Source organism: Neopelma chrysocephalum, unplaced genomic scaffold (genome assembly GCF_003984885.1).
Source record: "Neopelma chrysocephalum unplaced genomic scaffold, ASM398488v2 Primary Assembly neopelma1_72, whole genome shotgun sequence".
In the NCBI taxonomy this organism is placed as follows: domain Eukaryota; kingdom Metazoa; phylum Chordata; class Aves; order Passeriformes; family Pipridae; genus Neopelma; species Neopelma chrysocephalum.
The window spans coordinates 122,668-137,514 of record NW_020897732.1 but is presented as its reverse complement, the minus strand read 5'-3'; the positions used below and the strand labels follow the sequence as shown (position 1 = coordinate 137,514).

The 14,847-nt window shown below is 39.7% G+C and overlaps 1 protein-coding gene across 2 annotated transcripts in view; it reads left to right on the top strand.

Annotated features, from left to right (window-relative positions):
• The window catches only part of MKX (mohawk homeobox), a 49,630-nt gene extending 34,896 nt beyond the window's left edge, over positions 1–14,734 (top strand). For both annotated transcript variants that reach the window (XM_027686984.1, XM_027686983.1), the window contains exons 6-7: positions 11,979–12,012; positions 12,121–14,734. In XM_027686984.1, coding sequence (XP_027542785.1) covers positions 11,979–12,012; positions 12,121–12,307 — 221 coding nt within the window. In that variant the 3' untranslated portion in view covers positions 12,308–14,734. The remainder of the gene's footprint in view (positions 1–11,978; positions 12,013–12,120) is intronic.
• The last annotated feature ends 113 nt before the right edge of the window (positions 14,735–14,847 follow it).

The following is a 14,847-nucleotide window of genomic DNA, read 5'->3' as shown; positions in this document are numbered from 1 at the left end:
AACAGCCTGGGCATATTGCCCATGGTTCAAAAACTCTCTATTTGAAAGCAAATCTGTTTGTCTTGAAATATTGTGGCTTAGGGTCCTCTACAGCTCAGCAATTGCGTCTTTGCGAGCTGCTCTTCCTGAGATGAATGGCAAAGGGGTATGAATGAACCTCATTGTTATGCAGTGTGTCCTGCGGTTAGAGGAGCCGAATAGAACAGAACTAATCTCTGCAGCATCATGGAGTGAGTTTCACAGAGGCTCTAAAATTCATGCAATTGTGCTATACCAAGAATTGCAGGCAGTGTATCAAGGTCAGGATGAGCTAGTAAGCCCAGTCTCTCTGCACCAATCTTTGCTATGATATAGGTCCATTAATGTGGTGCAGCGTTGCTGTCACGGCTCAGGCAGCGTTCTCTGCCACGTGGATACACATCCCCTGCTACGTGGTGCACATTACTCGAGCCTGCCTTAATGGCTGAGGCCCTGAGTGCTGAGAAGTCTGAATCCAGCCCCTGTGCTGTTATCAGTTGACGACGCTTTCCTGCTGGTTTCTTGAAAATCGCTGTCTCCAAAAGCAGCAATGTGTGTTGAATAACAAACCCCTTCACATTCAGACTCTTCAGGTTTTGGAAAAGAGCCAACATTCTTGAAGAATGATATAGTGGCCAATAACCATCTGCAAAGTCTGTAAGACTGTCAGAAACAGTAATGTTTAAAGTAAAGATCATATCAGTAGCAATTCCCCTGTCCTGACAAGGCATTCAGTGCAAATATTTGTTCAGTCATCCTTGCTTTCATTCCCGTTATCACAGACAGTTTCATGTGTTTTGCCAGAGGAGCAATTCCATCTTCTTCCACAGAGCGGTTCACATCCAAGGCCTTTGCAATGTTAAGTACTGGCCTACTACTGTTTCAGACCTCACACACGTGCTCCTTCAGAGTGCAGGAGCTGCATCTGTCTTAGGCAAAGACTCCGCTGTGAAATTTGCTTGCAACTTTCAATTTGTGAGCATCTGCAGTGTTAAGGTTTTGCTGCTCCTTGAGGATTCAAACTCAGTCTGGCTGAACTATTACACTGCGGCAATCTCTCACGTGAAACAGTAGCCAGGATAGGCCTTAAGCTCTTCTAAGTATGATTCTCCTGCAGAGTTACTAGAGTTGCACTGCACTAGGACTCAAACTGTTTTAAGCCAAGATGATGTTTGGAGTCAAAGGAGATGTTTCTGCTTCTTCAAAAGCCCTTGGCAAATAGGCAGGTCTTCCTGAATAACTCTGAGCATGCTGTTCTTCTGCTCCAAGAGCCTTTCCCTTTTTGCCCGCTTTGCTACACTGCCTCTCACTTGCTCGGTGAATTAGGAAAACTGAAAACACAGCCCTTCTTGAGATACCTCCCATACTTACTAGAATCTCTGAGGGCCTGTTTAGAAGATGTCTGGGAATATTTAGGTTTGGGAAGAAATCCTGTAATGGAAATAATAATAGTGCAAGTTGTAGTGAGTAGGAACATGAAGACTGCAATAACTTCACAAGAGAAAGTAAAGGAAACAGAACTAAACAGTTGATTCAAAAATAATGCAGTCAAACACTAAAATCACTTTTGTGCAACTGGAGATGAGAATAATCCACAGGCAGCTCTTCCCCCTGCAGCTCAATCAGCAGTGTTTATTTCTGCTGGTTATTCTCTATATGGTCAGGGAGATGTGTGACTACAGCTTTCTGTGTAGGTTGCAGTAATTCCTCAGGATGCTGAATAAGGGGGTTCCCATCACATTTTGAGCTAGGTGAGGAAAGAAATACTTTTCTGACGTATATGAGTTGGCCTGGTTTGAAAGATGCCTCAAAACCCAGCTCATATCCTCATTGAGTGCTCGCTGCTGCTTCTGTACCACCACAGCAGTAATGTGAATGCAGCTCAGCACCTCTTGAGGACAGGATGATTAATTTCATGATGTGCTGTTCAGTGCCATTTGATACATTCCATGTGGTCCTTTGCAAACTTTAATAGAGATGTTTTCATAAGACATCTGTAGGATTTCACAAATGGGGAATCTAGGCACCAAACAATTACAATTTGAAGTAATGTTAGATACATAAGACCTTGTGGATGCTCATGATTTCATGGCTTTATATACATGCAAAGCAACACTTGTTGACCTTACTTACACCTGTGAGTTCTCAGCACTGCTGAAGTTGAGAGCCCAGGCTCTCCAGTCGGAGTCTAGAGACCAGGAAATGTACTGTGGCACCTGTGAAAAGGTCAGTTAGAACAACTAATTGAGCCCCACACAAACCTGTAGCACAAGCAGAGAGACTGTCAGTCACTAACATGATTTACTTGGTGGTGCCATATCCATCTGACAGTCTTTTCTTATGTCCTGTTCCTGCAACAGCCTCGGACCTGCTGTGCCATGGCACTGAGGTTGTGTGGGGAAAGGTCTCATCTACTGCTGTGGGTTTGGCCCTGGCACAGTTCCGTCCTGTGCCATTGGGAAGCGGTGACCACAGAAAATACCACGTGTGATTCTGCTGCTTTATCTCATGGTATATTTAGTGTGAAGGCAAACTGCTTAGTCTTTCCTGTTTTTATGCACACATAATGTACAAGCAGATTCAGGTATGTATATATTTGAAAATATCTGTGTCTTCTTAGAGATATAAATAATTTTTTAAATTTTATATGTAATCCCTGGATTTGCAGGATTTGTTGTACAAAAATTGTCTGGATTACTGTGAGGCTCTTTTGTAGCTTACAACCCTTTTTTTGGTTGTTTGATTGTTGAAACCCTGCTGATACACTTTTCTTACAAGCTTCTTGAATTTTTATGCTTATGATCTCACAGAGCGCATTAAGTTTGGGACATCAGTTAGGGACATCACTGGGGTTTAGTATTTGCACATGTGTCAGGGGAGGTTTAGGTTAGATATAAGGAAAAGGTTCTTCACCCAGATGGTGTTTGAGCACAGGGAAGTGCTCACAGGACCAAGTCTAACAGAGTTCAGAAAGCATTTGGACAACACTCCAGGCACATGGTGTGATTCTTTGGCTGTCCTGTGCAGGGCCAGGAGTTGGACTTTGATGATCCTTGTGGGTCCCTTCCAACTCAGGATATTCTATGATTCTGTGGTAAGTATTGTGCACATCTGACTACCCTATGCAGTGGATGGAAGTAGCTGTGTTTTAAGAGATCGTATTTGTCAGTCAGTTCTTTATCTTACAGGCGAGTGAAAGAAGCTGTGAATTTCCTCTTTCTGACAGACTTACCCATTCTTTACTCCATGCTGCTGGCTAAACACACCGTGGAAATCGGTTCTGGCATTGACTTAGAGGTTCCTCCACTTGCCTGAAAATACAGCACCTTGTAATTTAAATTGCCTTTGTGCAGCGTATGCCATGTCTGAGCCTCCTTGGCTCAGACAGGGACAGGAGAGGAGCTGGCTCCTGCAAGCGGGGCCGCAGGAGTGGGGGGCACATTTCTCCAAATTCTGCAAGTGGCTTCTGAAAATATCCTGTGTGCAGGCATTCGTATCATAATGTTACACTGCGTATGTAGGGTCTGCTCCCAAACCCACAGCCAACTAGCATAACAAAATCAGATTTTACTGCTGTAGTGTCAGCCTAGGGTTGAAATATGGCTTTGAAACCCTCCCTTTCACCCCACTTTTTAAATGAAAAACAATCGTGCTGGAGTGTAATAGTGCTTATCCTGGCTGCATTTTACTTCAGCTTTTTATTTTTAAAGCCTTATTTTAGGCTTTAAGAGCTCCCAATTAAACTCTTTAGATCCATAGTGAAAGCCTGAACGTGCCTGCCTGCACAACAGCAAGTTTCCTGGGTGGGAAAAGGGATAATTTTTGTATTAAAACTAAAGAAAATTGACACGGTGGTATGTCTTCTCCCTTCATATTCCTTACTCTTCTTTTTCCTGATGAATCTTCATTTGCCATTTTCTCGTTTTTGTCACATCTCCCATACTCTTTCTTTTATTTCTTTTTTCTCTTTCCCTTCCCCTTTCTCCTCTCTTCTTTATTTCACCCTCCTGCTTACCTTCTGCCAAACGTGGTTTTCACAGTTAACCCCTAATGATTTGCAACAGGAGAGTGGATGACTTTATCCGGTCAGTCAGCACAGCACATGCTGTAAATCCCTTCCTAAATGACACACTCAAAAAAAGAAGCCTAGGTCAGATGTTTGTTTATGCATTGTGAAATGCATGTGGGAGACTATCACCAAGGAATCTGACAACATTACACTACTAATTACATGCCAACTCAATGAGAAAATATTTGATTTCAGTCAGCTTTGCAGCAAACTTGAAAAGAAAATAATACCACATAACTGTCAGTTTGTTAACAGCTCGCCTCAACACTCCACAGCCCTAGCTCCCATTTTAAGCTCTCCTAAGATCTGGCTAAGAAAACAAGTCTCACACAGTGCCCTGCACCACACCAAGGAGAACACGCTGTCACTGGTCATGGGAAATTTAGAGCCAGCCATGACAACCTGAACAATAAAGTGATTTACACTAGGTTTTTATCTAGTTTGCTAGCTCATAAATTCTTACATTCATGTGCATAGTCTAAGACTGTAAGACCATTTGCACCATGCCTACTATTATGTGGAGCTTTCAGTGCACTTATTAATGCAAATATTAATATAGACTTGCAAACTCAGTTCTCTTTTATGATTTATAAAATACACCTATCGCAGTCTCTGTGGGCATGTATACTCATTTTATAAAAATCACACGTATTAAAATGTAACTAGATGCCTACTCCCACTGCAGCAGGCTCTAGGCTGCACAGTGTAAAAAATCTCTGGGTTCCCAGGTATTCAGGAAAAAATCTTTAGTGGTAGCAGTCCTTCACAGTAAAGCTTATATCTGAAATTTTGGTGCAAGAAGCAAATTTCAATGAAAGATTTTCACAGAAAAGGCTTGGTCCTAGGGCGTGATGGCAAAGGGCTATTTCTAACATTGGCAAGACCGAACCTATGGGTCTTAGTAGAAGATGTCAGACCAGAGCTATAGCTGTTCCTAAAAAAAGCACTGGATGAACAGGGAAAAATATTCACTCTAGCTGTCACTGTGAACATAGATTGTCATTATGCAGTTTGTTCATCTGAAAGGACATAACAGCTGATGACAAGTCAGTTGTTATACTTGCTGTCACTGTGAAGCCAAAGGAGTGAGGTAATGGGGTTGTGGGGGTGACTTCATTACAAGCTGCTCTGTAACCTCCTCCTGGAAGAAAGAGAGAGCAGTGGTAAAATAAAGTTTTGCTGAAAAGAAGCTTTCTCTAGAGCCTGGGCCCAGAGCTCGTTCCTGCAAGTTTCTGACAGCATTCCTCTTCCCACCCAACTAAAGGATATAGTAATAAATCTTTGTCAGTAGAAATCCAGTAGCCCCCTGAGATCAGACCAGCTGTGATTGGTATCATGTGCTCTCCCAGGTCACACTGCCTCGCTGTGTCTGCAGCCACAGGTCACCTGAAACTCCAAGAGGGACTTTCATCCCTCTGCCAAAAGGCTCTGCTGCATGAGCACTGCTAGCCCCAACTGGACAGTTTCACACAGACCTTCCCTAGTTTGGGCAGGAGTGGCCTCACAAGGGACAACACAATGGATCGCATGTAGAGGTGGCCCATGGTCTGCAGGAGGTCCGCCACCGGGGCGAGTTTGGGGAATATTTCTGTAGGAGACTCTGTTTGGAGTCTCTTCCAGCATGAGCTTTCCTGTCTACACTTCTCCATAATTCATCCTTAATAAATCTATTGTCCCTGAGGAAACCTGGTAGGATGGTGCAAAGGGAAAAGGGTTTTAGAGTTTCAGTGCTGGATGGGATGAGTCCTGTCAGTGTGTAGAAGGCCTGTGGTAGTGTGGGTCGCTGGCTGGGCATGTTTAGAAACTCATTTGTCTGTTTACATCAGACTCAGAACAGGAGCCTGCAAGTGTAATCGTGGGATGGCCAACTCCTGCTTCCTCCAATTCAAGTGAGAGAAGCTGAGGTTTTCTTGTTCTTCTAAAGATGCTACAGTCTTTGCACCAAGATTAAATGACATTTCTTATAAGAGAGAAGAGCCTGGCCTGGTGCTTTGGGCTACAATTTCTCCTCCCTTGCACTGCTGAGCAGCCTGGGCTAAGCCACTTTCCCTCCCCAGATGTGAGCGCAAGTTAGTGATGTCGTTTGTGGTTTACTTCGGGATCCTTTGTGGATAAAGGAGCTGTGGCAATGCAGAAGAATACAGGAACATTAACTCCAATTAACCTGATTTTTTTTCTTGGAGACAGAGAGATCTGAAAGTCTTATGTGCCCTGAAATTGCAGTTTGGAAAATTCTGGAGTCAAGGTGTGTGTGTGTGAGTATGTGACCTACAGAAATACCTCATCTCACTGCTAATTTACTCACATGTGTAAACTTCATTTTTCTTTCAACTGCCCCAGTTTATTTCCTGTTCCTCCCTCTTTTTCCTCTGCTTGCTTGTTTTGAAAATGCTGGTCAACACATGTTAAGCCAGAGTCTCCAAAACCAACAATAGAAAGTTCAGGAGAAGCAGCAAGAGTAACAACTGAATAATGTTGCCAATTTTAAAATGAAGATAAGTTATACAGGACCTTTTTTTGAACCCACAAATATTTTACAGTGTTCACCGTTGAGGCCAGCAGTTCTTTTTTATGTATTTCCTCTGTTTGGAGATAGAACGGAAGGTGTGTAATTCATCAGGAATCTGATGTTTAGGTAGCTTCAAGAAATATGATGGTCATGTGAGACTGACGTGCTGTGTCTTGCCTTCCATGTCCATTTTTCCCCTGCTACATAATGTTCTGTACCCTTTTCTCTCTGTCTCATTCCCTCATTCACACATTCTTTCCCCTGTTGGTTTCAAGCCATCTTTGCTTTGTCAGTGTTATCTGATAACACAAAGCAGTGTTTAAGCCAGTTGTTGCAGTTCAGCTTGAGCTGGATATAACAGCAAGAGGGGGAGCAATGTGGATACTTCTTGGTCCTACATAAGTGGTCAGTCTTGCCTTTGCTATTCCCAGCAGGGCCTTTAGGTAAAGTCAGTTCGTCACCGCACATGTGATATTCTTAGGCCAGAATTCCTATATCCAAAGGATAAAATGTTAACTGTAATTAACATTATTTAGCACACCTCTGAAGTCATCCAAGCATATGAAAGTTATTAGTTTGGATGTGGAGAACTGTAAGGATCTGAATTGTTCTGAAGTATTTGAATGTGCCACAAACACCATGTAACCAGAGTACCTTTGTACATAATAATTTGGAGGTAAGTGATGCCACTGTGCAGTTTAAGGATGGTTTGCCTGCAAGAACCCTGGAGTTTAGTTCCTTTGGGTAGGCCTTTCTGATAGCAGAAGAACAAAAGAAAATTTTATTTTAAATATAAGAGAAGTCCTGGAAAATTGTGTTCTTAAAGGATTTGAAAAGGTCAAAATATTGCCTAAGCATGTTGTCTTTAGACTTCTGAGGCTCATTTCCATCTCTACTAAAATGGGATGCTGGCTACCTTGCGAGAGAGTTGTCAGTATCAGCCAGTGAATATTTATGACAAAATTTCATGATGAAAAAAAAACCCATTTATGTTACTAATAATTATGTGAGTCCTGAAAAATACCATGCTGTATCACAAAGCTGGTATTGTCTGGTGTCTACACTCTTGGCACTACATCCTACAGTAAACCGTATACTGAAAACTCGTGCTAATGGAAAGGTATACAGGATTCCATTGGGAAGTGATTTATAGTGACTTCCTATTATAAACAAGAGGGAACAAATATCCCACCTAGCTGGTTTCTTTGAGCGGATGTTGAGAGCAGAATGAGACATTCCTGGCTGGGCAAAAGCTGATTCTCTGGATGCCTGTAACTGGGAGCAGAATGAAGCACCAGAAAATGAGGTATAAATGACAATCCCTAATTATAAATGATTGAGTTTCCATTTTCACAGTGTTTAAAACTTTCTGGTTGTAGAGCAAGTGATAGCTGTTTTAAGTGATTTCTGAACTTGTTACAAAAAGATATTTCTGATGTTTAATATTAGGTAGATTTACTATAGGATCTCAGTATATGCTGAAAGCCTACAGACGTCCTTTGACAAGAAGCATAATCCTTTCTAGACAAAACAAAACACCTTCGGCAGCAGCTTCTTTTGGGTTTCAGTTAATAAATATGCTATTGAACACAACTGTAGTTTGTTCAGGAAAGTTATTTGTGCTGGCCAGTTTTATGCTGTTGAGTTGTATTTATGTATGTATGTAGTAGGGTAAACGCCATTGTTTACCCTTTCGAATAAGTCTTGGGAATAGTGTGGAATACAATAATTCATCAGCATTGGCCTTCCCTGGAGCCATTTGACACATTGATCTAACCTTGACAAGTGTGTAGGGTTTTAAGTTTGTGTGACAGCCTGCCTTGATCCAAGTGAGATGGTGACACTCCTTCAGAAGAGAGCAGAGGTGGCTGCCACCTAAGGCATGTGAGCACTTGGTGGCATATGACAGCTGTGGTACATCCTTGGTACCTCCTATAAAGTGCTGCTTCTGGTGTACTGAGAGAGGGCTCATGAGTTAAGTGCCCATTAGCACTTGCTCTGGAGTGAGTCCTTAGCAGAGGCTGCTCAGTGAGATTCAGTATGCTGCATCATTTTTCCATTCCTTCTGTCACCATTTCCAGAGAAGTTACCCAGCCCTAGCGCCATTTCCTCATGGCCTCAGAGACGAAATCTAGGAACATGTTGTGTGACGGTCAAGAAACTGAACACTTTCCATTTTGAGAATGCTGTTCTTTGATTATTTTCATGAAACTATCTCACCAAAATGTTGCTTTTACTGTTGAAATATACTTTGCAATTCTTGTGCAGATATGTCAAATATCAAAAGCTTTAATTATCAGAAGCTTTAATTAGTAGTTGAGGGTAGACCAGATAGATTACAAAATATGAACAAAAGCAAAATGTTGGGAATGTTAGGTAATAGGAATGTTAGGAATGTTGTCATTATAAATTCGATAAAATTTTGTCATCTGTATTCTTTCTCTGGTGGGTGAAGAGCCAGACATGACCAGACTACCTTTCTTCCAGGCTGAGCTAAACCATTAAGGCTGTAGTTATACTACCAGTGTACTAAATATCTATATACAAATACAGATATGGATTATGGATGTACTAAATATCCAAAGGAGAGATGTAGTCCTCTCTCACCCAGTTCATAGCATATCCACATGAATGATAATACTGTCCAAAGGGAAATTGTGTGAGGAGTGGCCACAGAAGAGGTCTTGCTTAGTGATCTGGCTTTGCAGCAGCATTCGGGGATGTTGGACTGCGGTGTTAGATAAATGGACTGAAACCACTTCTTAGGGGACATCTGTTGTTTACGAATGGAGCCTGGACAAGTAATCTGGGTAAAGACACATGACTTAGATGGCAGTTTCATGGCATGTGAGGTGAACCCCACTTTTGCTTTGAGTTGGATCAAGTTAGTTTGGCTGGCAAGATGTCAAGAAGTGCGTAAGGAATGGTCTTTGTCTCTCTCAGCGTGGTTATCCCCAACCAGAAAATGATGGTAATGCTTATTTCCTTCACTAAGGGTGGTTCAGACAGATGTGAGCTGCTTGGATGCTATGGTAGTGCAAACTGAGGTATGCTGTCAGAGGTTTGGTATAGCAGAAAAGAATTTTTGGCAAGAAAAAGGGGACCTGTGCTTCGAAATGATGGATTTTCAGACTTCATTGTACTAATATGCTTTTACAGCAGTTATTAGCAAGAGCTTTGCAAATTATCAATGATATTGTAACTCAGTTTCGAGTTTCTTTGACATAAATTATTTATTTGAAAAAATGTAAAATCTGAATGGAATAGGAAAAGACTTGTCATTCAGGAAACATCTTCAGCAAAGTTAAAGAATGGGCAGCTCTTTCCTCCTGGATTTTATTTTTTAGTTTTTCTACTGCTTTTATGTACCATGGGCAGACAGCTTTCATTTAGGGCTGGCTAAACACCAGTAAAAAATATTTGCAAATACTCCTTCAAATAAATGCTGGAATTGGAATGTGTGTCACCATTCACACCTACTTTTCTCACAAGTTTGTACAAGCAATTTTTTTGTTCATAGGAAATATTTTCCAGCAGTGAAAGAAACTGACAGATGCTGGAGAGAGGTGTATTTATATCCAGGTTTGCTCTGGCAATGATGTTCCCTATTACATGCCATTTCCATTTCTATGCTTACTGACCTATTCAGTCCAAACCTTTTCTTGAAAATTGTCTCTAATTAAAAAAACAATGAAGCAGGGCTGAAAAATTCTTTGTAGCCAAGTACAGTGTTAAGAAGAAGACTTTTTGTGTCATTCAGTACCTCTTTCTGGATCAAATGTTTCTTTTTTCCTTTGTTCGTTGTCCTCTGCATAGATTCAACTTCCCCTTTTCGAATCCCATTCAAGCATTGATCTAGGAATGCTTAAGAGATACTGATTTAAGATGTGTGTTTTTAAAACAAAACTTAAATGTTGGTCATCTGTGAACATTTTTTTATAAAGCTGTTTTGCGAAAGCATGGAAGCCTGCTAAGCCAAACAGCTTGGCAAACAGCTGTCCTCTGAAATTACAGGTGGCCTCCCTGCATTTCTTTGGTGAGACTGTGGTTTCCAGTGGTCACCTGCATGTGCTAGGCAGTGTGGCTGGGCTGAGTTATTGGCTGTATAAGACAATGGGGCTGCTGGCTGTGGTGGGCAAGGTTGCTCATAAGTGGAAGGCGACCAAGGGGTGCCATGTGCTTTGGCACCTATTCCACTGGAAGCTCTGCTTAAGGACAAGATCAACTTTTAATTAATAATCTAGTGGAAATCTAGCAGTAATGTTGATTTGTAGTTGGGAATCTGATCTCATAAAGATGTGTGTTACTTTATGAGATTTATGCTGTGTTTAGAGGCTTTTGGGGTCTTGGAGCCATTAGTGCTCATGCTGTTGCCATTCCTTTCGTTTGACTTGTTTTCCTGCATATTGCAGTGGGCATCAGCTTCTTGTTCCTCTATAATGTATTTCTGTGTCAGGATAGCAAACCCGCTGAATAAAGCTTAGGCATTTCTGCCTGCTAAATATTTCTGGCTTCTCTGCGATGTGAGGATTTAATGAATGAACAAATGTTACTCTTGATGAGAAAGTGTAGCTTATGCCTGTGATGCAATTTCATCTTTGAAGGCTGTTAACCCTCACGGTTAAAACACCAAGGTGTGCTTGTTACTTGTATCCTTCTCAGGCTGCCTCTGGGACTGAGGCACAGTCTGGGTGAGGGGCACATTAAAACACGCACACGTGTGCATGGGTGAGAGTCCTATTTTTAGTGCATACAAGAAGGCATTCACTGAAGGGCAATGAAGCTGATTTTTATTTTTAGGTTTTGCAATTCCTTATGTCCAGGGGATTTATGTTTTTAAAAACTGCTTTATCACCCTGCAAAATGTAGGTGAACCTTCAAGACCAGCTTTATTCTCACTATTGCCAAGATAAGTTTTTCCTCAGCATAGTCTGGTGTGGGATATGCTGGGCAAGGTTCAGTACAAGTTCTGCCAGTGCAGTTCTGGTTCACAGTGAGGTTTAGTGAGGTTCTGCTTCACAAAAGCCTATTTTTGTAAAGTCGTGTCTTGGGAACCTCTCCACAGCGTTTTTGGTTGGCATGTGCCCTGCTCCAAGCTCAGTGTAGCCTTCCCCAGGCAGATGCTTGCATGAAACTTGTCATAAAATCATAGAATCAGCCAGGTTGGAAAGGACCTCTGAGATCATCAAGTCCAACCGTTGATCCACTACCACCATGGTTACTAGACCATTGTCCTTTTTATGTGTCAAAGCAAAATTTTGTTTTAAATCTGGTATCAATTATTTAATAAATCTTGGGTCCTTTTTCAATATGCCTGTTCCCTGCACGTTCTTGTTTTTAAAACTATTAAAATAAAATAGACTTTTTTTTTCCTGTTTTCAGAAAATCTGGAGAATGGACCAAATAAGTGTGAAAGGTAAGGGACTTCACAGTTTTCCAAAATGATTGCTGTTATTATGGTTTTCCTGATATCATGTAGCTATGTAAGCTGTATGTGTAAATATTTGTTATTGCTTGAATCTAGTGCAGCTAACAGAAAAGGAACCAGCAAAGATGAAACATACTGGAAGGAGATCAACGCAGCTATGGCCCTAACGAACCTTGCCCAGGGGAAGGATAAACTGCAGGGAACTACCAGCTGCATCATTCAGAAATCATCACATATATCAGAAGTAAAGACTGTTAAAGTGCCATTAGTTCAGCAGTTTTGAGAGATGGGTCCTTTTTCTTTTTTATGTCAAATGGACATTTTCCTCACAAGATTGGTTTTCAGCAAAATCAGATTCACAGATATGAGGCAAATGTGGAAAATAGATCCCCTTTTATAGGATGGTCAGTTAAAAAAATTAAGGTCCCTTCTGACTCAGACGTTTCCATTGTATTAAATGAAATGTTCAATTGCTTCTATAAAAGGCATGTAAATTATAAAAAAACTGTTTTTATCAGAACATTAACTTATTTTATGTTAATCAAAGTGCGCATAAGATGTTTGCATTGCTATTACAGTAAGTGCCTTGCTTTGAAAAAATAAGCTATAACGTGGGCATAGTACAACAGTGTTATGCCTCAAAATGACAATGCCATAATGCTTAAACTTTGTATATTATTCCAAGTGGGCTTAAGCAGCCGAGGGCTAAACACATTACTGCTGAAGGCCCTGGAAAGTTGTGCTTATTTGACTTGTACAAATTGATGAGTCTTAATGAAATTGTTACATCATTCTCTCTTTTTTTTAATCAACAGTGTTATAAAAATTGTACAGTAAGTTTTGTCAAAGTGACAATGAGGTTGTTATGCATGTTTCTTACCTGTATATGCAGTATATTAAAATACCAAAATCATTCCTTTGAAAAGTGCAATACTCTAGAACACAAAAATTTAGGAAATAAGTTAATTGTTCAGATTCTTTTGAACTTATGCACCCAGCTGTGTTGCTCATTAAAGATTTCTAGTTGAGAAGGTGTTAGCCAAACTAGCTATAAATTCAAATCAAATTTCTATAATTTTAAAGCTTTACTAGTGACTTACTGAAATTTTGATAGAAGTAAAATTGATTTTTTCTTCTTGTACAAAACGAAATCTATAGTGCCATTTATTATTTGCAATGGAATTCAAAAATATTTCCATGGTGGAACATATTCCTTTAATGTGGTTTAAACATTTTTATTTTGTATGTACTGCATAAATGAGGACAGTTGATTGACATTTCATATTTCAGTGAGAAAAATCTGAAATATAAACTATCAAAGCCCAAGGTAGAATCACAGTAGGAACTGAAATGTTGAAAAATCTCAGTGTTTAAGGCAGAAACATTTTAAGAAGATACTAAACCATGTATTAAATGTCATGTCTCTAAAGTTGACTGCTATTGAGTGTAATAACTAGCATAAAACCAGGTTTATTTTTAAATTTTATTTGGAGGTGTACAAGTTATTCTTAAATCATATAACAATAGTCTAATGAGGTTTACAGTGCTTGAATAAACAGTGGCAAAGCCAAAACCAATTTATACTGAATCGGTTATAGAAAACTGGAAAAGAGCTGATTGTTGCTAGGATTTGGATTTTTTCCTGTGGGTATCCTGTCAGGTTTTTTCCTAGTTATCCCTTTCCTTGTTTCTCTTTTTGGTGAGCCATCAATGAACAAGACAAGACTTTAGTTTGGCTCCTGCTGAGTTTAATGGCAGAACTCCCACTTCAATGGAAGCAGGACTATGCTAATGATGAAACTAACTTCCAAGTAGAGGCTGTTTCAGTTGCACTAAAATAGTCAAGATACATTGCAAATATCAGCCTTGGTGTGACTTCTTAGGAAACTTCTTGATGTAACATAACATTGTTGGGTTTATTTAGTGTACAATGAAAATGATTTGATATGAAAATATTTTGTACATATATATTTTTACTTTGTTTTCTAAATTGCTGATTTGCATTGACTTAAAGTGCCAAGCAAGAAATGTATGTTGTGACTGTATGAACAGTTGAAGTATATGTTTTACTGACTTGCATCATTATGTGTCTAAGATTCCATGACATTAATTTTTGATACTTTACTGGATTTTGACATAATAATGTGAGTTTATAACTAATAGCAGAGAGTTAATACTTCACTTTTGTTCATACTATTATAAGTTATTCTGGTATTAAATATTTTGTGACAATAAATTCATGGTTTTGACAAACTTTTCTGTTAGAAATATTCAGTGTTTTTTTCTGTATAAACGACAACAAAATTTGTCGTGTAAAAAGGTACTTTTGGGGACTTCTCTGAAGTAAAACTGGAGAAGACAAGCCATTGTATAAACAACTTGTTAATGGTTCTTTTTTCAAATGATCAAAGCACAAGAATAACTGTATAACACATCAAGTGGGTTTTAAATTTAAGAAATACTTGGCCTAATTTCTTGTTACCGTTTCCTTTAATTTATTTTTTTCTACTGCTGCTTTAGAGTTTTCTGAAAACACAAATTCTAATGAATTATGTGTCTTTTTTTAAATAACGAAAGTCATGATCAGTGCTGAGCCAACAGCTAATGAAAACTCAATAATTATTTATGATATTGGAAAAACAAATATTATTACTATTGCTCTTCTTTGTTTCAACATATGTAACCGTTTTAGTAAAATAAATAACTGCAAACAACATCTTGCTGTTTTGAATTAAATATTCATTTATCTGTCCTTAGGCATTTGCATTTCTGGATTCCTGTAATAGTCAGGCTTTCTCTATACTGAGATACAAGCATGTGACA